This window comes from Suillus paluster, assembly GCF_016628075.1.
Source record: "Suillus paluster strain FC165 chromosome Unknown EDB91scaffold_144, whole genome shotgun sequence".
In the NCBI taxonomy this organism is placed as follows: Eukaryota; Fungi; Basidiomycota; class Agaricomycetes; order Boletales; family Suillaceae; genus Suillus; species Suillus paluster.
In genome coordinates this window covers 29,576-52,822 of record NW_024537704.1, presented here as the reverse complement: position 1 = coordinate 52,822, position 23,247 = coordinate 29,576, and the positions used below count along the sequence as shown (strand labels likewise).

Sequence of the window (23,247 nt, the reverse complement as noted above, 5' to 3'; positions counted from 1 at the left end):
TGTAGAAGTGATTTCCACAAGCAATGGTTCAGCGAGACCGGTGCACTGCATGTGACGATCAAAGCAGCTTTCTTCGACCTCTCAAGCATGACAGGTATCCAAGGAGCAGAGGAGCAGAGGCGCATTGAATGGATGCCCAAAGAGTTGGGAACTCGAGGGTAACTTTACGCCAGTGCCTGCAGGTGCGTGTGACGGTCACCCGAGTAGAAACACCACGACGGCGGGGTGTTCCCCCGAAAGTCTCCTCTTCTACGGTGTATGTGAATATAGTCGCGAGAATCTCGGGCGGAATGTAAGATATACAGGCGAGAGAATTCCTGCGAGTGCGAAGGATGCGAAGGATTCAATTAATGCAACCACGTCCTCATCGAACGTAACTCAGTCTTTCAATTCGATGCGGGCGCGACACCGCTCAATGAGGGTGGTCTCGCTTCTAGGAATAACATCTAGGGGATCGGAAAGCGTTATCATGGAGGTTACTGTAGGAATGATTAATCGAATCCATGCGAAATCTGATTTAGAAAAACTACCTCTCGTTGTCGAAGAGGCTGTGTGCCAGTTCCGAACACTTGCCACTTGGTCAATTTTTAAACGGGAACAAGTTGGAAGGAGATATCTCCTCTGCTGATAACACCGGATTCCCACGCTGAGAAGAGCGCGTCGGATACTTCGCAAAGTTCGGCCCATCTTACAACCTTTTTGAGAGTGCGGTATCCCTCACCAGCCAGAATGTATTACTAAACACATATCGTAAGTAATACACGTTCTTCGCCGCTGTCCGTCGACTATATGAAAGTACAGCACAGCTTCAGTTGGCTCTGTTTCAAGGGTTCGTTCCTAGTGGCATACATCCTATGGTCATAGTATTTGCTTACTCTCTGCCGGCGTACCCACGTCGATGGTTTGAGGTTGACATTGACACGTCCTGCGTGGCTTTGGTACTGCATAGTTGACATGATTGCTGCGCCTGGCCGTTTTTCTGTTTTCTTTCAAGGAAAAATCTCGCCACCGAAAACATGAGGCCATGAAGCTTACACTGTCTTGCCGTTCAATAAACCTTTACTGTAATGTGGCGTACTAGGTTGTCCAAATTGTATCTCATTGCATAGGTATAGCGGGTAAAAGGGTGTGCGTGCAGTCTGTTCCTCCCCATCTGAAAGACGCTGCCGCGATACCTTTTGTGTGCACATACCCAGGAGTATCTGGATTGCAACTGCATCATATGGATCCTTTTGGCAAAACATCGCGAAGAATAGGACACTCGAAATATTGCATGAGAATGGAGTTTCGTCATACGCGCCGGACATTCTACCCGATTGCGGGTTATCCCGATCAGTTGCAGACTTGAGAGAAGACCGATGAACGTGGACGAGTCAAGGACGTGCTCGAATTCGAACTCTGATCAAGGATCGATCGATCAAGAGTCACGCCCGGGCAACCCTGTGGTTAGTACCAGATCTTCAATGCCAACAGAGGCCGATGCACGAGATAAGGGGGGAAGGAATCACCATCATTCACATTATCATAGCTCTCATAACCTAGGATTATACAGCAAACAGCGCGGCGAACAAGAGGAAGACGAACGAAAGACATTAGGTTCCGTGGCCGAATCGTGCAGTCCCAAAAATATTTACATCGATAAAAATTGAGAATGCGAGAAATGCAGAAAACCAAAACTCCAAATATCAATGTGCAATAAAATCAGGGCCGATGCATCACGTCATCTTGACCTTCTGTCTGCGTTGTTGAATATCTTCTCTGGTCATGCGAGTACCAAGGAGGGCGTCCCAGTGGATGAAGAAAGGCTGTGAGAAATTTGACTTGATGCCGATTGTCTGTACGCCTCATTAACGCTGTTTTGGGAACAGATTGTAGTAAAGGAACATACCTGATGATGTATGTCGTGGTAATCTGCGTTATTCCCGCTCATCATCTGGAAGGGATCGAATGGGAGACTGTATCCGCAGTGATCGTCGACAGTCTTGCATGTGCTAAACGCGAAGAGGAATATGCTCTGTCGTACAGAAAGGCACGCGGCATACTCTGCTATGACTGCACCTAGGCTGTCCAGCAAGAATCCCTCGATAGGGTGGTTGTATAATGCCCCGAACGCATAGGGGACGTAGAGTCTGTGGTGCACGGAGTGGATTTTTTTGTATAGATACTTGTTCATATGCATGGAGCGGTGGAGAAAGTACTGCCAGGTATCGAAAATGAACCTGGAAAGGTCAGAGGGAAGTCAAGACAGGTTTTGGAGGATACGTACAGCGCGAATAAGATCTGAACTACTGGAATTCCCCACCAGTACAGCCAATGGGTCATCTCAGGCCCGCGGAGGTCCAAGAACTTCATCCCAGTTTCCTCTCCCATAAGAAATCGCAAGACCAATATCAGCGTTCTTCCCAAGTCCTCCATCTGGCTCTGACACCGCGCAACCGAGATTTCAGGGGGCTCTGTCAACCATGCTAAACCCAACATAGTTTGCATTACATGCTGGATTATGACGGCGCGTATGACCTCCCAATACGTTGCCAAGTTCCTGGACTTGACCTCCTCTGACTCGTGAATGCGGTATTTATCGAGCCATTTCCAGCTAGAGATGTCAAGACAGTGGAAAATAAGAGACATGAACCAATAAGCGAGCACGGGCGCAGCGACTGCGACATAGGTATCTGGAATGCCATCGAATAGGTTTGGGCGGAGGGAGAAGTAGAAGGGAATTTTAATTGGGGGAAGGCATACAGTTTCGCCGGTCACGAAGGATGGGCATGTCGAGTTCGTCATTGAAGAGGAAGGCGCTCCTCCGAAGAAATCATGGAAGAGTTCATGCATTGCCATTTGTCGTGACGGATGCAGTCCGAAACTCGAAATTTGCGCACGTTCAGCGCTCAGCTCAAGTTGAACCAGCTGTTTCGAAAGTTTTACTTATAAGTAACCGGGTCCCCTGGGGAGCCTTCGTCGCTTCCGACCACCACCCGCTCAATTTTCTCACGGTTCAGCACTGAGCAAGTTCATTGGATCCCAAACCATCGGTGAACCCTCCGGGCCCCGACGGTACCTTGGAATCTTACCCCATTCGCTCGTTGACTTCAAGTTGACGAGCTGGCTACCTCCAAGTCTTGTTCATTTCCTACTAGCTGCAGCCTGCAGCATACCAATTCTCTCGACGTTATTCGAACTGCCTTCTGATCAGTTTCTCACAACTACTGGTCTCTCACAACCAAGCTGAGAAATATCTCACTCCCACTTTCACTTTGCGTGAGTCCTAGAAGAATAACTCTACGGGCGAGCCAGCGCAAAGTCCCTGTCTTTGGTGCAAATGTGCCGCAGTTCCTGAATCTTGTGTTGAAATGCATTGCCCATTTCAAACCTTGGATCAACTTTGGACACTCGTGGAGTCGTCGAACCCATTCAGGCTTCATGCCAGCGCGCCTCCTAGTACTGCAAAGCCAATTGGATTGCCTATCTACGTAATTAGGTACTTGTCGACTTTCGCTAGTCTCCACGTAGTCAGACCATATAGAAGGGAGCGAGTCGTTCCTACGTCCATGTGCTGGTGTGGGGGAATCACTGCGGCACAGCTTGAAAGTCGAGCCTCTCTAAAGCAGAAGAAATGACACCCCCAAATTCCAACATCATCCATCAACCGCATATCGGTAACTCAGGTATTCACAAGCTAGATGCAAATGCGAGATTTAGATAGTAAAGGTCTGCATCTGTCAGGTTGGTGTTGGAGTCAGGAACGTCGGAGATGTCAGAGGAGAACTCAGGAACAACAGAGGACTAGTGACGAGGTACAGTGGTTTTGCAGATGTGTAACACACTTCCTTACGCAAATGATGCTCGATCTTCTTTCCATACCGTCTGCCTATGGGGGCCAATCTCCGCTCAAACAAACAGCAGCAGCATCCATCTGAATCGCATCTCGGTAATTCAGGTATTCATACGCTAGATACAAATGCTCTACTCGGATAATCAACAATTAGTGCGAGATTTAGATAGCAAAGGCCTGCATCGGGTTGGTCGGTACAAGAGATAAAGTGAAGTGGGAATATAATCGTACACGTTTTGAAAAAAGCAGCAGATAGAGGATAGAGGATTTGAATCAGGGGGCTAGTCCGAATTTTATCATTCGTGAGTGGGTCGTTTTGTATTGGGCATCACTGCTCGTTTAGGTTGTTTAGGAGAGTCGTCAGACATCGTTTGGTGACCATATCTCCCTACCGCCCGTGTCAGCAAAACTCTCTCAGTGAAGAACGTGGACTGACCTTGAGAAGTACGCTAAACGTCTGATCGCGCAAGGGTTCAGGGAGACAAGCGCGCAGCGCCTCCCTCGCTCTAAAGCAACCCCATCAGCCCGACCCCAACCCCCATAAGAGACAAAAACCCACCTCATATTATCACTCAACCTCAAATAACACCTCACAACATGCTTCAACAACCTAACAGCCTGCGTCTCAACCAGCTGATTCACCATATTGCTCAACACCGTCCCCACAGCATAAAACCTCTCATAAGTATGACAGATATAGGTTAAGCCCGTTTCGTCAAGGAGGATTTTTTGGACGATGAAGATGGCAACAGTTTTGGAGAGTTCGGAACCTGTTTCCATTATGCGGAGGCAGAGGGGTATTATTTCGGTTGAGAGGAGGAAGTGAATTACTGTGTTGTTGTCGTTTTGCTAGGGGGATGGAATGGTTTAGGGTTTGGGTTTGGAGTTTGGAGGGGGAGGAGACGAACCTTGACAAGAGCGCCTATTACGCCTAGGGATGTAAGCCTCAGGTATTCAAACGGCCGGGTTTTTGAAGTCGTGTTCAGGAATGGGTATAAAAACAAAGGGATATGCGCTGGCACCAGGCAACCCCCAAGCCAAGTCAGCTCAAGTTAAATACTAGCGCCCAAAGCAAAACCCACCATTCAAAAACAATTGTCTCGTATCAGGGTGAGAAGCCACGCACTGCAACAACGCCAAGGCATTACACACTCGGTTCGATACATGCGCCGTGAGATTCGGAGGGGAGAGCAAAGGATACACTGATACTATTTCTTGCAACAGCGCCGGCATGATACCTGCCCCCACACCCATACATCAGCTCCGTACGAAAACAACCCTAGTACTACCAAGCTCACCGAACGAATGCCAGAGCACCAACGCAAGCTCCTCATACTGCTCTCTCTTCTTGCTCAGTTCCAACAGCGCAGCTTCGCGCGCAGCAGGATCAGTAAGGTCGATAACGAGGTTGTATATCTTGCTTTCTTCTTGAAGACCTATGATGTGCTGGTGTGGGTGCAGGGAGGGCGTATCGGAGTATCCGGACAGCGCGGACCCTGCTAGGCGCTGTTGTTGCTGTTGCTGTTGCTGCTGTTGTTGCTGGTAAGGATTGAATTGCCCAGCATGCTGGAGGTATGAAAGCGGTTTGGGGGAGATGAGCCCCGCCATGGTTTTGGGAACGTGGATGTCAGCGGAGAACGTGTGTTTATGGCTGGGATGGGGAAGCGATTCGGATATCGTTGCTTACTAAGCTACCGGCAACTTAATTGACGGGTTAACGGGTTAACTGTGCGTATCGATGATTCACGTCAGGAGTGACTATATAGTGAAGGGGTGGCAGCAAATCCCATGGGTGGGACCGGGCAATCATAGAGGTGGATTCAGGTACAGTGGGTTCGTGTGATAGCAGTCGATCAAGTTCAACCTCTCTTACTTAGTTGTAAATAGTGTAATCTGATTCTGGGTCTGAACGTCTAGCGAAGTCCCTCAACTGTCAAGCTCCTGCAAAAGCCACACCGCTGGGATCAAGACACTAGTAGGTATATCAAGCGAGATCAACCCTACAATTTTAACTATCTTTCGTACAGAACCTCACCATGAGTTTGATAGACTAATTTCCCGCAGGAATTGGCTATTTGTCTATCACTGGGCAGGACAATGCTCAAAGGGCCATTTCCAGAGACCCTGCTGCAGGACGACGGTCAAGCCCTTGATATCACGGTGAGCGTTCGTTATCGCAGTGGAGGTTCCGAGGAGCTGGGAAATTTTAATTTCATCTAAATATGCACATCCAGTCTGTGTGATGCTCTTACGGCCAAACAAATCCATAGCTAAACCGACATTCAACTCAGTCTGCTTCTCACACGGGCCCAAACGTATTGGCTTCGCTAAGACAGTGACAGCGACAGCTGCAGCGAGCGCGCTAGAACTTTGTGATTTTCTCGTCCTGCGGGGATTTTTTTTTTTGCAGAAGCAGCAGGAAAGCTTGTGATGCCGAGTTCCAACCTTTCTGTTACATCATGGTGTCAAATGGATCAAAATTGACCATGGGAGGTCCCGATTCTTCCAAAACGACTTCATACATACCAAAGACGGTGCTCTGTACAGCGAGCTCCTGGCAGCATTGCCTCGCATAACATCTCGTTTCCGTATTGTGGGCCAACTGCTCAGTTAGTACTACTTCCCTTCAAGAGCTGCTAAACGTTCCAAGTTTCCAGAGACAGTCCTTGTTTGGCAGGTGGAGCAATCAGGAAATTTTGTAATCGATCAAAGATCAAACTCATCTCTGACATGAGTGAATTATTTTTGTACCATGTTACCGTCTCTAACAACATCGTGTAAAGGAAAGAACACGAGTCGGGGGTGGGTGCCCGGCGCCGGTATGATGGGATATCATGGTTGACTGAACAGGAGGAGGTGGGACCGATACACACCAACAGTATCACGCTACGCTCTTGATTGGTTTCGCAACGGCACCAAGGTGAATGCACCCCTCTTTCTCAGATTTCTTCCCGGCCGCCTGTGCACAGCTTAGACTGGTCACTAGTCTACGCACAGTAAGTAGGCCGACACAACCCGAATAACAAACACATCATGCAGCATCTGAAAGAGGAGGGCGCCGAATGGAGATGTTGAATTGACCAGATCGGTGCGTTACATCAATTCCGTATCGCGAGGGACAAGTATCAGAAACAACATGAATTTCCAAGGCCCAGACATGACAGAGGACTGGATCGGGATCCCGGATGATCCTGGTGGGATTGATGGATTGCCATGATGATAGCCTGATTCCCGGGCATGATTCTACTAAGGACATCACAGGGGGTATTCTAATATATAGGGGGTTGGGATGATGCAATTAGCCAAAGCAACACACGACAATTCTCTGGCACACACACGGCTGCAGTCTGCAGACGAACTCTCCTGTTGGGTGTTTCGTCTCCCCCACCTCTTTACATCAAGTTCAGCAGTGAGCCTTCAAAGTTGCTGTAGCCGGACAAGACTGATACCCCAGTAAAAGTTTGCCGTTCCCCTGATGATCGTTAGCATGTCACCGAGAACAATGAGCTGCGCAATATCCAGAAAGCACTTACGGTGCCATACCGACAGGTCTCGCCGCTTGGCAACTGGTCATTATAGTAACTGCCAGCCTATCAGTTACTTTGTTCAATGAAGATGTGTGAATGCGACGCACATGCAAATTGTATACTGGTCGTTTGGGAGGGTGAGGTAATGGTCAGCGACACTGCCGTCGACCTCTATTGAGGCTGGGCACTGTATACACGCATTGGCGCCAGCGAGGAAGCTGAGCAGCGCAAACATGATGGAGCGGGAAGTAAACATGATTAGAGTTTGTGGAAGGGAATGAGGTAAAGCCATAGTAGCAGGCAGGTGTTTTATAGGCTGAAACTTCCAACATGAATATAAAGGCGTTGCTCGGATCCCCTACTTTGGGTGAGAACAGGTGAGCCAGAATGCATGATAATCTCCGTAGAGTCTGTGAGACTCATGAGAAGTTGATGTGGCAAGTACTCAAAGGGAGATAGGCGGCACGAATGTCCGATTACTGGGAGACCTCGGATTCGCGTTGCTCGTCAGATATATGCACGTTCATCGGACGTTGTATTTTCCAAACAACACTCTCCATAGTATCACCATCATTGAACCGACGAAGCTTATCACGGCTGCCCCATCAGTGACGAGGCAAGATGAAGCTCGACGCGGACGTAACGCAGCATGGGTAAGGTTGACGCGGCATGGGGATAACTTGACGCACCACAGGTAAGGACTGATGCAGCACGTGGTATACCGAGGCTGCATAGGGCCTGATGTAGGCTTGGCATCATGATAGTAGTTCTGACGCATGTATCTTGACTAGGTGGGGCGATTATGAACAGGACTTCATGCAACCTCATCTGGAACCTAACATTAGCCATATAGACAACACAGGAGGGATATTCCAACTTGACAGATCCCCGAGCTGTGCGAATGCAGAGTCCTCGGTGCGTGCATGGTATTAAACAAGTACTGTAAATTTGGTGAGATGTTCAGGGTCTGTACGCATGGATGGACATTCACGAACAATGAAAATTAAAAGTGTTTCGAGCAACAGAACATGCATATATGATATTTGAAGGTTAGGTTAACTTTAAGGTTAGTATATGAAAAGGTCATTTAATCATTGCCGCCGTCCGTTTCGCATCTGAACGCGGTCACGTGCACCGCGTCTCATTGACTACTGACTACTACACCGATGTCGATTCAGCGTCTTGTTTTGCATACACCAGCATCGCTCAAATGGACTGTAGTACAAGAAAAGAATGTCAGTAAAGACTACCCATTCCAAGACCACGATCCAGAAGACCCAGTACTCTTCGTCCAGCGCACCTACCTTCACTTTCTATGGTTGCCTCACGTACGTCCCACTCCAACTTTTACATATCTTCACTAACAGATATTATTATAGTCAATAATGCCGCTTTCTCTCTTCGTTCCTTCTCTTCTCCGCATTCGAGCAGCTCCGGACACTACAGAAGACCAGCCACATCCTCTTCACGCCTTTATCGAGCCCCTCCTCTTTTCCCTTCGCGCGGCCGCCAACAAATACCACAACGAGCTCCCCCAGATCCTTGCTGACGGCGGCGGCGCAGGTGAAGCAGAGGAAAGTATGATGTGGTACGCTCTGGGGTACGAAAAGACGGATGCCAGCGCGGAGCGCAACGAACACCTCAACCGAGAAGACACGATGATGCTAGAAGATAAATGGAGATCTGGCTGGCTCGAACGTATGGAACACCGTGAGTAAGTGCTCGTCACTTTGCTTCTGCGCAAATTATAACGCCCTTTTGTAGAGTCCAGATCCAGATTCTGCTATATTTCCTTAAACTCTCTCTTCCTGGGCCGTGCACCCCGTTACCGCCTGTCGAAGTGCCACCCACCGATAACTTTTCCTTCATCTCACCCGTCAAACCAACTCACTCGCGGAAGAGGAAGAAAGAGAAACCCAAATTGATCACCCCTTCCCCCGTCGAGCGTCTCGAGTCCTTCATGGACAAACTCTCCATGTGGCAGCTCGTATCCCTCATGGATACATCTCGCACCGAAACTGCGCATGGAACTCACAACAAGAACGAACGTGACTGGATGCAAAAGTTCTGCGAAGACATAGTGGAACCTCTGTAAGTTTGACCTCACGTGTATTAATCATAACAGGGCTAATCGTTCAAGGTTCAAATCAAAGCTCCCAGAGCAATGCGCCCTTCTCCGCTCTAAACTCTTCCCAAACTCTCCTTTCTCAGATGACCTCCCCTCACCCGGACCCTCCACAGAGAAATCCCTCCCCGGTTCTCGCCCCAACCGTTCATCGTCTACTACCGCCACGAAACTGCAAAGTACAGCAACGACAAACGCCCCCACGCGCAATCGCTCCCTCTCTGTGTCCCTCGCCCAGGAAAAAGAAAAGGAACGCGCAGCAAGCGTAGGCGCGACGCAGGACAAAACACTCCAACGTGCGCTCACTCGGCAAATCAGTATGTCCCGTGCATGGAAGGGGAAAGATCGGTCGACGACTACGGTTTCGCAGAAAGACACAAAGGCGCCTACTGTAATTGCTAAGCGCACAGATTCCCAGTCCCAGTCCTCCCAATCTCGTGCAGCGCCAGCAATCACCCTTGTAGCCGCAACGCCCGTAAAGAAGCCCCCTCCCCGCGCCAAATCAAATACATCAGCTCGGAGCTCAAGTCCGCACCCCGCTGGGAGAAGTTCGAGCGTACATACTCCAGGGAGGAGTTCAAGTCCATATCTCACTGGGAGATCTTCGAGCCCTCCGACGGCTCGCAGCTCGAGCCTTACACCACTCGATATTGATGATGACGAGCTTCCTCCCATGTCTGTGCACCACTCCCCTGATGCCCTGGGCAATGCGAGGGACGAAGATGGTGATGTGGAGGAGGACGAGGAGATATGGCTGCCAAAGTCTTCACCCGATGTGCTGCTGCTTGACAAGAACGGGTGGACCGTGGGGGGCAAGAAACGCCTCCCGTCAGTCACATCCGAGGTATCGGCTTCAGATACGCCTGTCAGGAAGCGCATGAGGCTTGGGAGGTAGGAACACTATTGTGTACTGCGAGATGTGAGGTGCGTGGCAGATAGCGTTGTTTGTCTAAGTGTGTCATCACTTGTGGACCGCAGCTATAGTAGCCTCGGGGCGTGCAGTTAGATTATAGTAAAGATCATGCAATGCAAGTAGCAAATATACACTCGCTGCAGTAGAATAGAGCAGAAGAAGTACAAGTAAAGGCTGTAGATTGAGAAATGGCGAACAGGATGCGTAGATCTGTTGTAGTGTACATTTGTTAGTGTATGTATCAAAAGCGCAACCCATGAAGAAATTATGATGAAGACAAGCTAGCCTGCGGTTCCCGACACTTGTGCTATGATGTACCGTGTGCAAGACAACTTAAATCGAACTGCGAGGCACGATTGGCTATCACCAGCGTGTTGCCTGGGGCATACATCACTGGGTAGAAATTGAGTGGGATCCACAGAAGAAGCCATCCGTCTGAACCTACAAACCATCCCTCCTCGTTTGGGGCAAGAGAGATTGCGGTAGAAGAATCCTGGAGAAAGGAGGAGGCGGAATGAAGAGCATGTGCCGGGATGGTGAGAGATATACTGAAGGTTCTGTGAAGGGGTGGTGCCGGTCGAGAAAATCTAGGTCCCACACCCGGATAGTCCTGTCGTCTGAACCAGACACGATGTATTTGCCATTGCGACAGACAGAACATTGCTAGTGTGCCCTCCAAGAGGGTCACCTAATGGCTTGCCGGTCTTTATATCCCACACCCGGATCATCTTGTCAGATGAACCAGACACAACGAGTGTACTATCTGGCGAGATTGCAACAGACTGAACACAGTCAGTGTGTCCTCGGAGAGTGCGCAATTTCTTGCTAGTCCCCAGATCCCATACCCGAATCGTCTTGTCATCTGAACCAGACACGACGCATTTTGCATCCGGCGAGATTGCGACAGACTGAACCCAATCAGTATGCCCTTCGAGGGGCGCGCACTACCTTGCCAGTCTCCGCATCCGACACACGGATTGTCTTGTCAGCTGAACCCGACACAATGTGTTTGCCATCAGGCGAGATTGCGAGAGACTGAATATAGGAAGTGTGCACTTGGAGGGGGAAACTTGATGCATAATGCCTTGCCTGACCGAGAACCATCTGTTACATTCTTAATAACCTGCGAAGTGTGAGGGTATGGAAAACGCGCGCACCTTAGATGCGCAGGTGAGTATGCTCAATGCCACCTTCACATAGGGATGGACCTACGCACGAAAGTCAGTCAAGTACAAAATATGTAGAAATAGAATAGAGGCTTGTACATCTGCAAGCCCGTTAGCTACGGTGTTGAACACCTTCAATGGTCCAAGAATCGCGGACAAGGTATCGATGGTACCAGAAACGGACTGGAGGTTGTTGGTTGACAAGGTAGTATTTTGGACCAAATATTCCTGAGATATTTTTGATGCCCGCTATCCGTTTGGTGGCATCGGCAATTCTTTCATTCACAGACGTCGGGTCAAGTTGTTCGGCCTGATGACGGAACTTAGTACATTATAAAAAGAGATAGGAACGTTGCGAACCATAATGGGTGACTTCCCGTAAGAATTTACAGAAACAAGCTTGTCTGTAAAAGTTTGACCGCTCGACGTCGGCTAATTTACGGACACAGAAATTTGTCTGTAAAACCTTACGAAAAGTCACCCAATAATCGGACTTACCTTTGCGATGTCTGAATTGGCAGACGGGTCAGGGTCCGGGTCCTGGGAGTGGGAGCGGTGGGTGGCGAAGGATCCTACAACAATTAAATAATACATGGACCATGCCAAGAATTGCACATAATTTGCCTATCTGAGAAGATAGGAGATCCCATTCGCCAGAACTTGGAGCCGTGGGTCCAAGGGTTCGGAGACTGTCGAGCGTTTCCAGCGAAACGGTTGGTCAACTTATCCCACAACTTATGGACCAGCCCTGGAGGTCTTCTGCGAAATCCATCCTGTAAAGGCAGAAGAGGTTCGGGGGAGATGAGCCCTGCCCCGCTACTAGGTCCCCCGACTCCTATGTTAGTAGAGGAGGGCTTTGTCGAACACAAAAAGCGAACTTTCTCTACTTTTCTCAAGACTCCGCGAACGCCAGGTCCCTCCGAGTTGCACTCCGCAAATGGTGGCTCCGAGTGCTGTGGCACATGTTTTATGTTTTATGTTTTATGTTTTACGTTTTACGTTTTTCTTGCTTTAGCTCCGGAGTGCCTGTGCCATCCGATGGTACAAAAACTCCGACTCGTACGTTAGTAGAGGAGGGCAAGGCTTGAATAAATTCCCATCACCGAAAACCTCTGTGCACCTTCGGGGTGTATCTGCTCAGCGCTCAGCGTGCTTCTCGAGATGAAGAGAGGCGGTATACTTAATGTACATATACAACCATGTTTGTCTTTCCTCAGCTACCATTTCCGCGGGGGGCTGGCCTCGTTTCTCGGCCAAACCGATATGCTCCCGAGTCCCCGTGGGTCAGTCTAAAAATTGATATGATGTACGCATCAGTGACTTGAATAACTTTTGTTACAAAGTAACGTTATACCAATCAGAGTCGGGCCCGGGGGCTTGGTGCGTAAGCGCCGCTACATCCTTACCGGTTATCGGGAAGTGTGAATGTCACTGTCAAGGATAACACATGTTCGAGTGCCTGACGGCCTGACTGCTGAGTTGTTACAAAGCTCCCACACAGTCACCCTAAGTAACAGATTCGGATTAATGGGTTGATACTATAGCACAGCAAACCAAGCTTGTCCTTGTACGCGTCGTATAGTAAAACTGTGATCCAACCATTCCTAGCCAGTAAAGCAAACTAGGGCTATGCATGTAACCATAAATGAAAGAAGAAAAATTTAAAGGTAAAGAAAGGAAGAAAGGAAGGAAAAAATCTCGATCCCCCTTCAAAAACCAACGAGGACAAAACCCTACGCCAAAGAAAAAATCCAAATCCAACAATAACTAGTTACAAAAAAAATCTTAAAACTAAAACAGATCCACGGTATCGGCCGGAGCCAGGAACAGAACACGAACATGTGGACAAAGCGAGGTACGAGGTATCCAGTGAACGCTGAGCAAACACTTGTGGGTTGGTGAGATGGTGATGATGATGATGATGATGATGATGATGGTAGGGAAAGTGGGCTGAGGGTGAGCAACCAATATTAGGTATGTCCCAAAATTCGAAACGAGTGCAAGGGGCAAGAAGGTGCCGTATGTACATAAGCTTAAGGCAAGATACATGGGGGAATATGGATATTGCAATCAGATACATCGTCAGCGGTCGTCAGGTCGTCTGGCACTAGCACCATCACCAGTCCTAGCACTAGTGAGGATGGAGAAGTGAGGGCGGATCACGAGTAGGTCTTCTCCAACACCCTAGGCATCTTCTCCAACCGAACATCATCGCCATCGAACAGGCTCTCGTCATGCTCATGTACGATGCCCTCGATGCGCGAGTCTGTAGCGGGTGTTACGGGGCGACTTGCTACGAGTCCGCCTGTGGAGGATGTTGCGGTGATAGTTGATACGATCTGTTGGTTCTGGGGGTAGTATGATCGCCGGAGCATCTTCTTGAAATCGTATGATGCGAATCTATTTCGGATTAGAGTGAGAAGAGATTAAATTAAGATGATGGGATGAGGTGAAGAGACGTACTGCTCTTCCATCTGTCTCATTTCAGCGCTGAGGGTGCTGACATCTCGCGTCTTTCGTGCTTTAGCCTTCAGTGGATTGTCTTCGAGTAAAAGTTCCTCCAATTCGTGTGATGCGTCAAAGTTTGCCTTCTTTGACTGTGCAGGAGCTTAGAGTGAGTAGTTGTGAGCTAGGGAGGACTCACGTCGGGTGTGAAGGGTGGAGGCAATTCCTTGGCTTCAAGTGCTGTCCAATCTATGGGATGGAACCAGGGGTGTCGTTGCATCTCATCAAAACCACTGTTTTGCTTGCACGTCAGTCTCTTGGAAGGGTCGCGATCCAAGAACTGCACGGCTATCAGCACAAGACGGTGAGGGACATGGCCTACTCACCCCCTTCACGGCCATCATACCCGCTCTAGGAGCACTTCTTATCGGCATCATCAGGGAAGCGTAAACTGTCTTTACTGATACTCTGAGTCAAGTCACCGTTCGTCTTTCCACGGAAGGGACGTCTGCCGAAGAGAAGCTTCGTATGCGCATACGCCGAGGCTCCACCAGTCGATTGGGTATGTATAACCACGTTTGGTGAGTATTTCTGGAGCCATGTAAGCCATGCTACCTGCGACGCCTGTGAGCATGCGACGTTCGTTAAAGTGGACTGCAATGTTGAAATCTGTGAGATGGGCGTGGCCGCGTTCGTCGAGGAGGATGTTATCAGGTTTGAGATCACTGGTGAGGTAATTATGAAGACCGAGATGACCGGGATAGGGAATTGACATACCGGTGCATGATTTTGTGCTCGTGAAGGAAAGCTAGGGCTGAAGCTATTTCTGCTACGTAAAAACGTACAGTGTCTTCTGGTAAGGAGCCTAACCGTTCGAGGTGGACTGAAACGGGTTAAGTGGGGACAGAAAACAAAGACAATAAACGTACATCGTAGATCACCGCCGAGCATGAGATCAATGACGAAGAAGCAATTCTCATCGTCCTGGAATGCATAACGGAGGTTAACGACAAAGGGATGGTCGATCTAACGTATGGAATATAAGTGGGGGATTCACGAAGGGTGATGGGGAAGTGAGACCGACCTCTTCGAGTAGGCGTCGTTCCTGTATGATATTTGCGACTGCTTTCATCTTTACACACTTTGTCTTGTTTATATATTTCAGAGCATACAAATCGCGGGTCTGCTTGTGCTGGACCATTCGGACCTTGAGAAGGGGAAGTTGAGAGTTGAAAAGATGATGATGTGAGATGTAAAGACCTTTCCAAAGGCGCCCTTTCCGACGCATCTCAAAAGAACAAAGTGAAAGAGGTTGACGTCGCCTTCAAAGTCAACAGGCTAAGGGGAAGGAGTTAGTTAGTTCACTGAAGAATGAAGTAAGAAAGATATACCTGAGGGCGACAACAAAGTGCACCCATGAGGATGAGTGAATTAATAGGAGAATTTAAGTAATAATTGAAAGTAGAGGGAGGGTCTGAATGGTGTTATTGTCTCGTGTACGCTGGCGTTCGTGGTCGTCTCAAACAGATATTACTTGTCACACAAAATATGTGACAAACTTTTTAGATTCACATTAGTCACACGCCTGTCAGTACTTGTACTTGTTCTCTCGCCATGCCAATTCCTCCTCTAGTCATATTCGGTCCTTCAGGCGTCGGCAAAGGCACTCTCATAAATCGTCTACTCAAAGAGTTTCCAAACGCTTTTGGTTTTAGTGTCTCTCGTATGGAGGCTTTCATTCTCGACCCTCTCACACCCCCTGATTCGTTCCCAAGATACAACCCGTACTCCTCGCCCTGGTGAAATAGACGGAAAACATTATCACTTTACAAACACCGACAACTTCAAATTCCTAATCTCTCAGGGCGCTTTCATCGAGCACGCACAGTTTTCAGGAAATTTCTATGGCACAAGCGCTCAAGCTGTACAAGATGTTACAGCAACAGGTAAACGATGCATCCTCGATATCGAAGTACAGGTACATCTCCTTCCTATCTTTTCCTAACACCATCTTACCGTACCTCAGGGCGTTCAACAAATCAAACAAACTCCTCTCCACGCCATCGTCGTTTTCGTATCTCCCCCCTCTATGACCGCTCTCAGTCAGCGGTTGCGAGGCCGCGCCACTGATTCGGAAGATGCCATCCAGCGTCGCCTTGCAATCGCACGCAGAGAGATCGACTATGCTAGACAACCCGGCTCCGTCGATTACGTCATCGTCAATGATGATCTTGATGCTGCATATCAAAAGTTTAAGAGAATTGCAAACGGAGAATTAGATGCGACCGTGGATCAGATGCCACCCTTGGATGATTAGATTTATATCTATACCCTAATGATATCTGCGCGATGATCCCATCAAAAAGCTTGACGCACGTGGGGAATCGAGCTAACAGCAACTAGGCAGATGGTGATAGTCATGTTCCGTCTCTCGATAGCGGAGCTAACCAAAGTTGACTGGCCCAATCACTGTGTTTAGGCTAAGTCAGTCATGCTCGAAATGAGCTAGCAGATGCCGTAAACATGCGCTTGTGAGTTGCAGCGTTTAATGCTGTTCAATCTACCCCGCACCTACCTGGAGTTCATGGTGTCTGCTATGATTTCTGTCCTCCGTCATGCTCGGGAGACTTATATTTTTTCTGCTTAGGAGGGGTGGACCTGGTGGACCGACGAGGCCTTGTCGACCCATACCCTAACGTTAGTACAGCTTGCTGACCTCCTCAGACCTGAAGGGTCGTTCATCCTGGGAATCCCACATCAATGTTAACTCGACCTGCAAGATTAATTTTCGTTCTACTACCTTCTCACTCACCAGCAGACAATTACCCCGATGATTATACCTAGAGAATACCTCCGGGCGTTCATATCCTGGTTAAGGCTCATCCTCAAGACGACTGCATCTCGCTTATACACAAGTCTCTCCTCTGTCCTCCTACGACTGATCCGATGCTGTCAACTCGCCGGGAGTGGACAGGAGAGAGCTTGTCGAGAGGGTATCTTAGCGTTGAGCTCTCAGCCAGCCGAACAAGACAGGTTACCGGCTTCTGTGACTCTCGCAGTGCCACTAAGCTCTATACCCGAGCCCAGCATCTACATTACGTCACCACAGTCTCCGGTCGAGTCCAGCATCAACATTACACTACTGCAGCCTCCGGTGTCAGGACAGTCCCTTGATATCACTCTAACCCCCATTATACCATTTGAGATCAGACGATTCGACATCCTGTGGAATGTAAAGATGTACGCAAATCATCTCTGGGGTGCATTTCCGTGACGATTCATACCCTCAGCAAAGATGAGCCCGAGTATAAAGTATTTGAAATTGAGAAAGGTCCTTTGGCTTGTTCAGAGTAAGCATTTTATTAGGAGAGCCAGCGACGAAATTGAAATGGCATCATAGGGAGCTTGCTCCGGTAGCGGGATGGGAGCCTCTCACACACCCGAACGGGGCTTTGTTCTTCTATCACCCATATCAAGTGCGTCTATCTCCCTCCCGCATGGCTTTACTCATATCGCCCTCTAGAGAGTTTTCACTGATGCCAATGTTCGAGACCCTGCCACTGCAGTCAGAATGGGCAAGGCTGCTGAGAAGGTGTACCAAGAAGCATGGAATGCAGACGTTATCTTACAACCGTCCATCGAGCTAGCGTTGGAGATCACGAAGAAGAATGGCCACATACAGATCGGCTACTACTTTGTTGATCATGATAGACGTGTCATTTTCTGGTTCGAAGCCCACAAATCTGATGACCTTATGTGCCGTGTTCGTGGCGTAGAGCGCAAGAGCCACATTAGTAAGTTCTTTCGTGGAATACCTATCATTCGAACTTCTCTTATCGCGTTGCTCCCAGGGTATGCAGTGGAATCACAGTACTGGTTCGTACAGCCTAAGTACACATGTTACACTTCCCCGAAGTAAATGGGCTGACAACTTTATCACAGCCCTTTGCTACCTCCCATGGTTTACGCATCATGATATTGGCAGGAGACATGTTGAACTGTTTCCAAATAAACGCTCTCTTCCGGAAAATGTTGTCATGCTACTCAAAGAAATCGTCGTGCATGCTCAGGCAGGTGAGTAAAGACTAGTAAGAGACTTCACGCAGTACCAAAATGACTCGTGATAGAAAATATCGTTGTTGGAACATCCCAAGCAAATTTTGCTTCGGACCAGGTTGAAAGAATACTCGGCCTGATGGATCCGCTCACGAGTGAATCGTTCCCTGTTCTTGGGGTAACGTTATTGATCGTCTTTTTCAGGTAGCATCAACAGGGAGCATGAGCACTCCGTTCATATCGTTGGTGGGTTTAAGTGCGAAAGGTCAGTTGATTGCTTCTGACATGTTCCCTGATTCCAGCTCGATGCATGAGTCGAATCTGTGAGCTCACGTTAGTAGTGAGCACACCCTGTTTACTGATTACTTGGCTAGGCTTGGCCAGATTCCTATGTTTTTGTGGACAACCAGGTGCCCGGCTTCACGCATACCAATTTTTATACGGATATTCCAACACGTGCTCGATGTTTTTTCGAGCCATCAATGTTCTTATGTTTGGATCCCCTCGGATCTATAGCCGCAATTTTCAGAGGATAACTGTCGATAAAGTGTTACTAACGGGGCAGGCTAGAAATCTTGTCGACAGGCTCAAGAGTGAATGGAATATATATTCAATATTCGTGAGTTGTAATTTTGCTTTATATTGTCAATGCGATCGATGTCCAGGCCAGTCTACTGTGATGGTTGCTGTCGATATCAGCTTTCTCTCGGTCTCATCCGTCCAAACTCAAACGGTTGTAATCATTTTAACATATATGTCTACCCTCTGTGCCATGGGCTCGTTGGCTTCCACACTAGTCTTTGCTAAACAATTGACTTTTGATTGGCGATACCCCGACTCGGATAAATGTCCAGTAAGTTTCCTTTTCAGTTGTTTGACTTTTATCTTTTACGCCCACCAGACCTCATTCATATCGGGAACTTCGCCGGTGAACGCGATCATGCTCAGTCTGCCGTTTTCATTGCTAACTTGGGGGTGTGTTTCTGGCTGAACACTTTGGGATAGTGGCTCATTTTTGGACAGAATGATATACTTTGCTGCGGCATTGTCTACTTTGATTTTTCGTACCACTAGCCCTACCACCTTCCCCGTTGTGTTTCTGATTTGGATGCTCATGGTTTATTTGGCGGCATTCATTCCGCTATACTACCTGTTCCAGTGTTTGAAGAGCTGGATCCGACGTTTGAGGATCTTATTTCCGAGGTGGTAAGTTCAACTTGGGATTGTTCGGGGTCACTACTAGCTCTGATACCTAATTTAATGGTACTTTCCTTTCCACCGCATGTACAGTTGTATTGTATAAGCCGACTTGCTTGCATGGCTACATGATCTCAATCTACATACTTACACAACATAGCACGAAATTGTAAGTGCATGGATTATCGTTGGCCGATTATGGGGTGAACAGGACAGCGCAGTCTTTGTAGCCGCACACTCTAATATTAAATCCATGGGCCTGAAGCTTCTGAAGGCGTCTATCAACAGCTGGCGCAGCCTCAAACTACTAGCGATGCCCATGCTTGCGCAATGCGGTAGAGAAATCATGTTCCTATGTACATAGTAATACCACCACCAAGTACACAGGACAGTCTACTTCAAATTCATCATCGTTCGAAGTTGCCCTTCTCTCGCTGCATTCACGCTTTCAAAAGAGCACCGGAAGGGTTTCGGGTGACTTCCAACTCAAATTTAGTCATGGGTGTCTTGCATACAGTCTAGGTCACTTACATCGCCCTACCGGTGGTATATTCCGGCTTCACCTCAATCCTGTCTCCATTTGAGTCTTTAGCATGATCGACGTGCAATACGGCGAGTACGGCAGCAGCAGCAGTCCACAGAGTGTTCTCTGCAAACCAACGACCTGCCAAGGACTATATGTCATTCCCAATATCGCCAGATGAACCACTTAATCAGCCTACCGGGACAAACGCGCCTGCACGAGTTAGTAAACAACTTAAAATGACAGCAAGTGTGAGGTATTCACCTGCCATGACCAAAGACAAAAAGGTTGGCGAAAGGATCCGTCAGCTGTCCATCAACTGTTAGATGACGACTAGGATCGAAGCGCGATGCATCTGGATACGTGTCTTCGTCTCGAGACATTGCCCTGAGTCATGCTCAGCTCAAGAAAATAGATGCATCGCATCGCAGCGTACCACTGATTACCCACTATTACAGCACCTAATTAAACTGCAGATAAGTCAACGGCAACCTCGACTCATACGACTTCGAACCTTTGGGTATAAAGTACCCGTCGTAAATATCATCATTTGATGTCGCATGTACCATTCCTGTGTAAGGGGTCAGCCCGCAAACACAAAGTTATATTGCTGCAGACCGACCCTAGGGGTGCAGGAGGATACCATCTGAGAACCTCGCGGAGGATGGCACTAAGGTAGGGTAGTGATGGTCTATCATCAAGGCATGGCATTTTATCGTGCCCCACGACTTGATTTATTTCTGCGCGAGCCCGGGCTTGGACATCAGGATAGAGCAACATAGCCAACAGGAATGTCCGCAATGCGGACGTAGTCTGCGGGATATGAAGGTGAGGGAGGAAGCGATCTCCCACAGTGATAGCTCACAGTGTCTATGCCACCTAAGATGCCGTATCCGCGTCAAATAATGATTTCTGTCCTCCTAAAGACCCCTTACCCATGTATGCCATCAACGCAATCTCCTTCATTGTCTCTTCGTCAGCGTTGCCATCAGCTTGACTGAGGAAGTCAGCGACTACTGAATGTGAGGCAGTACCATTTGCCTACAGGCAAGCAGATCAGGCGAAATATTCATACACAATGCGCAAATGTACCATCTGTGCCTTCACCTCGTTAAAAGGCTCGTTCAAAAGTTGTTGAGCTAATTCTCTACTGCGTTCCATCAGGGCAAAGGCCCCACTAAAGCACCAGACTGGCAACTTTTCGACTGCAATCGACATGCTGAATCGCTCAAATTGACGGCGTCGAAGGCATTGAGGGACTCACGGAAAGGAAAAGCCGTGAATATGGCAGCCTTCTCGGGAGAAATAACATGTCGGCCAATATCAAGGAGTTCATTTGCGCGGGCAAGTAACGAGTCTCCATTTCCGCGAGTATCGCGCCCGTATGTCACGGCCATGATCAGGGATGCCGTGTATCTGTCACAGTTGTTTGATATTCGGCTGGGCGAGACGTCACAATGACATGTACGAACGCTTGGGTTTCTTCCTGCAAGTCACTCGTGGCATTCAAAAGATTGATGACTAGTTCATTCGCGTAGCGAGAGCATATGTCGTGGTATAGGATAGAGACTTCGGCCCTGAAGACTTGATGGAAGATCTTGCGTTGTCGTCGCAAAGCCTCGCCATACGGAAGGAGCAGGGTATTGAAATACAGTCCAGATCTGCCTCGTCAGCTGATCAAGAACTGGCTGAGTGATAACCAGGACATACAATTCATTGGTTCGAATAACAGGGCGATCCGAGTAAATTGCAGAACGCTTGTCCAACAACTCTCGCGCGATCGTTTCGGAGTTTATGGTGATAAAGTCAATCCCAAGGACGCGGGAGTGAATAATCTTTCCTATAATCAGGTATAAAATTAAATCCAAACATTTGACGAAGAAATCATTAGTCTACCAACCATATGTCTTTCCCCATGCAGTATATGTGAGCCAAGGTCGTTCCGAATCTAATTGGAGTGCATTACCCAAAAATGGCAAGGGACGAGGGCCAGGCGGCAGAGGTAAAGGGTAGACACGTCTGCGAGTCAGACGCAAAGCAGCAACCAGGGCAATAATACACGGGATTCCTACAGCAAGAATATGAGTGGAGAGCATGAGGGATTATAGTCGAAACTAGGACATTTTCTTCGCCTTATACGTGGACTTTATTCGCTCAAGATGGTAAGTTCAACTTGTCCACCTGTGAGACTAGTACTTTTCAAATTGTACGTTAATACTTACCATCTGAAGCCTTTGAGACAATGCTTGACGCTTTGTTTCAGAGTGCTTATCTACTCGTAGCTTCGTGCCAAGCTATAATGCAGAAGTTATGATTTTGGCGATCCGACCACAATCAAGTAACTTTAAATTATGGCATCGACTTGTGAGACCTTATATGCCGTAGCCATGATCTTTGGGGATACCACTAGTGGTAAGTAGTAGTGGGCATGTCTGAACACCCCGACGCCGTTACGAACTGGTCGTACATAACGAAACACGGCAGATAAAGATCCTCACGTAAAAAGCGTCGACACGAGAACTCGTATAAGACCAGAATCCTCGCTCTGCTAGCTAATATCGTGGGCAGATTTATATGATCAGTATGACGTTCGACCGACATCCAACAAGGTTGCTTACCAACAGGTACGAGTAGAATCCAGCGCTCTAATTTCACGGGCTATCATCATGCGTGCCCCTCGTGCCACTGGAGAATAGTTATGGACCACCTGTCAAAAGCAAGCGCGGTGACCCAACACGCATATCACTGGGCTGACACACTGATCTATTTTAGGCACTGACAACAAGAGCCGGGAAGTACCGACTATCACAATTACATAAATGCGAAAGATACTATCCCTTACGATCTATTCGTGATGGACCGTCATTTCGTGAGTCACGCTTTTTCGCGGTGAATTTCGTGACATACCGTTACACCATGTGACAAGCCACCACGTTTCCATGCCCAAAAGTGTGACTCACGAAATGGAGGCTCGTCACGAATCGACCGTAACCGATAGTACATTTGGAAGCTGTGGAGATAACAAGTTGGACTCACCTGCAGAGCGGAGGTTCAACCGACCCCGCTGAAAGCGGGGTTTCAAACCAACCACACACTAACCAAGATCCTAACTAACCACACACTAACCAACCAAGATCTAAACACCTAACCTATGTAAAAAGAAATGAGCCAGAATATATCCCAAGTCCTGACTCTCAGCCAACCTAATCTAACCTGACTTCCTAACGAGCTCTAAGCCTCTAACACCCTAACTCTAGCTATAGATATGTTTTCAAACCCCGCCTTCGGCGGGTTGAGTCCAAATTCCCCTGCAGAGGCGCAAGGAGTTAGCAAGATTAAAGACACCCGCAATCTCTCCACTCAAGTCCACTCCAACCACGAACCTCCAGTGAAACGCCGCAGTTTATTCCAAGCACCGTAACCGTAGACTGGTGAATCCCTCACCTGCGCCATCAAAGCCCGC

General features: G+C 48.3%; 10 protein-coding genes across 10 annotated transcripts; 3 read left to right on the top strand and 7 right to left on the bottom strand.

Annotated features, from left to right (window-relative positions):
- Positions 1 to 1,715: 1,715 nt before the first annotated feature.
- On the bottom strand, positions 1,716 to 2,784 carry EDB91DRAFT_1063247 (fatty acid hydroxylase superfamily-domain-containing protein; the record flags this gene model as incomplete). The annotated part of the gene is made up of 3 exons (XM_041314599.1): positions 1,716 to 1,835; positions 1,889 to 2,219; positions 2,267 to 2,784. The coding sequence occupies 3 exons, from the start codon at positions 2,782 to 2,784 to the stop codon at positions 1,716 to 1,718; spliced, it is 969 nt and encodes a 322-aa protein (XP_041170160.1).
- A 1,283-nt stretch (positions 2,785 to 4,067) lies between these two features.
- Positions 4,068 to 5,502, bottom strand: EDB91DRAFT_160634 (cell differentiation family, Rcd1-like-domain-containing protein). Its single transcript, XM_041326271.1, has 6 exons — positions 5,131 to 5,502; positions 4,915 to 5,070; positions 4,741 to 4,847; positions 4,392 to 4,681; positions 4,269 to 4,338; positions 4,068 to 4,220 (listed from the first exon to the last, which is right to left on the bottom strand). Exons 1-6 carry the CDS (start codon positions 5,438 to 5,440, stop codon positions 4,161 to 4,163), a joined length of 993 nt encoding a protein of 330 aa, XP_041170159.1. The 5' UTR covers positions 5,441 to 5,502; the 3' UTR covers positions 4,068 to 4,160.
- A 1,699-nt stretch (positions 5,503 to 7,201) lies between these two features.
- Positions 7,202 to 7,800, bottom strand: EDB91DRAFT_160688 (uncharacterized protein). The gene is made up of 2 exons (XM_041326272.1): positions 7,467 to 7,800; positions 7,202 to 7,414 (listed from the first exon to the last, which is right to left on the bottom strand). The coding sequence occupies exons 1-2, from the start codon at positions 7,649 to 7,651 to the stop codon at positions 7,315 to 7,317; spliced, it is 285 nt and encodes a 94-aa protein (XP_041170158.1). The 5' UTR covers positions 7,652 to 7,800; the 3' UTR covers positions 7,202 to 7,314.
- Positions 7,801 to 8,434, bottom strand: EDB91DRAFT_160628 (uncharacterized protein). The gene is made up of 3 exons (XM_041326270.1): positions 8,355 to 8,434; positions 8,237 to 8,299; positions 7,801 to 8,187 (listed from the first exon to the last, which is right to left on the bottom strand). Exons 1-3 carry the CDS (start codon positions 8,391 to 8,393, stop codon positions 7,951 to 7,953), a joined length of 339 nt encoding a protein of 112 aa, XP_041170157.1. The 5' UTR covers positions 8,394 to 8,434; the 3' UTR covers positions 7,801 to 7,950.
- A 53-nt stretch (positions 8,435 to 8,487) lies between these two features.
- Positions 8,488 to 10,782, top strand: EDB91DRAFT_1351125 (uncharacterized protein). Its single transcript, XM_041326114.1, has 4 exons — positions 8,488 to 8,687; positions 8,739 to 9,073; positions 9,124 to 9,450; positions 9,500 to 10,782. Exons 1-4 carry the CDS (start codon positions 8,526 to 8,528, stop codon positions 10,377 to 10,379), a joined length of 1,704 nt encoding a protein of 567 aa, XP_041170156.1. The 5' UTR covers positions 8,488 to 8,525; the 3' UTR covers positions 10,380 to 10,782.
- Positions 10,534 to 12,157, bottom strand: EDB91DRAFT_1270725 (WD40-repeat-containing domain protein; the record flags this gene model as incomplete). The annotated part of the gene is made up of 7 exons (XM_041324573.1): positions 10,534 to 11,305; positions 11,346 to 11,501; positions 11,555 to 11,605; positions 11,663 to 11,695; positions 11,748 to 11,873; positions 11,924 to 11,995; positions 12,062 to 12,157. 7 exons carry the CDS (start codon positions 12,155 to 12,157, stop codon positions 10,985 to 10,987), a joined length of 855 nt encoding a protein of 284 aa, XP_041170155.1. The 3' UTR covers positions 10,534 to 10,984.
- Positions 12,158 to 13,465: 1,308 nt separating this feature from the next.
- Positions 13,466 to 15,541, bottom strand: EDB91DRAFT_1172209 (kinase-like domain-containing protein). The gene is made up of 11 exons (XM_041320246.1): positions 15,400 to 15,541; positions 15,269 to 15,346; positions 15,093 to 15,215; positions 14,938 to 15,034; positions 14,786 to 14,891; positions 14,547 to 14,733; positions 14,430 to 14,497; positions 14,382 to 14,386; positions 14,208 to 14,356; positions 14,027 to 14,160; positions 13,466 to 13,963 (listed from the first exon to the last, which is right to left on the bottom strand). Exons 1-11 carry the CDS (start codon positions 15,424 to 15,426, stop codon positions 13,723 to 13,725), a joined length of 1,215 nt encoding a protein of 404 aa, XP_041170154.1. The 5' UTR covers positions 15,427 to 15,541; the 3' UTR covers positions 13,466 to 13,722.
- Positions 15,542 to 15,579: 38 nt separating this feature from the next.
- On the top strand, positions 15,580 to 16,466 carry EDB91DRAFT_1209618 (P-loop containing nucleoside triphosphate hydrolase protein). The gene is made up of 3 exons (XM_041320750.1): positions 15,580 to 15,731; positions 15,784 to 15,986; positions 16,035 to 16,466. Exons 1-3 carry the CDS (start codon positions 15,623 to 15,625, stop codon positions 16,323 to 16,325), a joined length of 603 nt encoding a protein of 200 aa, XP_041170153.1. The 5' UTR covers positions 15,580 to 15,622; the 3' UTR covers positions 16,326 to 16,466.
- Positions 16,467 to 16,578: 112 nt separating this feature from the next.
- On the top strand, positions 16,579 to 19,414 carry EDB91DRAFT_1340174 (uncharacterized protein). The gene is made up of 13 exons (XM_041325705.1): positions 16,579 to 17,248; positions 17,299 to 17,358; positions 17,409 to 17,484; positions 17,532 to 17,802; positions 17,860 to 17,884; positions 17,994 to 18,082; positions 18,136 to 18,219; positions 18,269 to 18,310; positions 18,367 to 18,387; positions 18,439 to 18,683; positions 18,735 to 18,917; positions 18,966 to 19,039; positions 19,088 to 19,414. The coding sequence occupies exons 1-13, from the start codon at positions 16,839 to 16,841 to the stop codon at positions 19,272 to 19,274; spliced, it is 1,767 nt and encodes a 588-aa protein (XP_041170152.1). The 5' UTR covers positions 16,579 to 16,838; the 3' UTR covers positions 19,275 to 19,414.
- Positions 19,415 to 19,479: 65 nt separating this feature from the next.
- On the bottom strand, positions 19,480 to 21,880 carry EDB91DRAFT_1270721 (cytochrome P450; the record flags this gene model as incomplete). The annotated part of the gene is made up of 14 exons (XM_041324572.1): positions 19,480 to 19,739; positions 19,789 to 19,925; positions 19,984 to 19,997; positions 20,049 to 20,171; positions 20,221 to 20,245; positions 20,316 to 20,355; positions 20,403 to 20,597; positions 20,650 to 20,663; positions 20,720 to 20,825; positions 20,877 to 20,989; positions 21,049 to 21,200; positions 21,257 to 21,445; positions 21,495 to 21,624; positions 21,685 to 21,880. 13 exons carry the CDS (start codon positions 21,878 to 21,880, stop codon positions 19,789 to 19,791), a joined length of 1,434 nt encoding a protein of 477 aa, XP_041170151.1. The 3' UTR covers positions 19,480 to 19,739.
- Between the last annotated feature and the right edge of the window lie 1,367 nt (positions 21,881 to 23,247).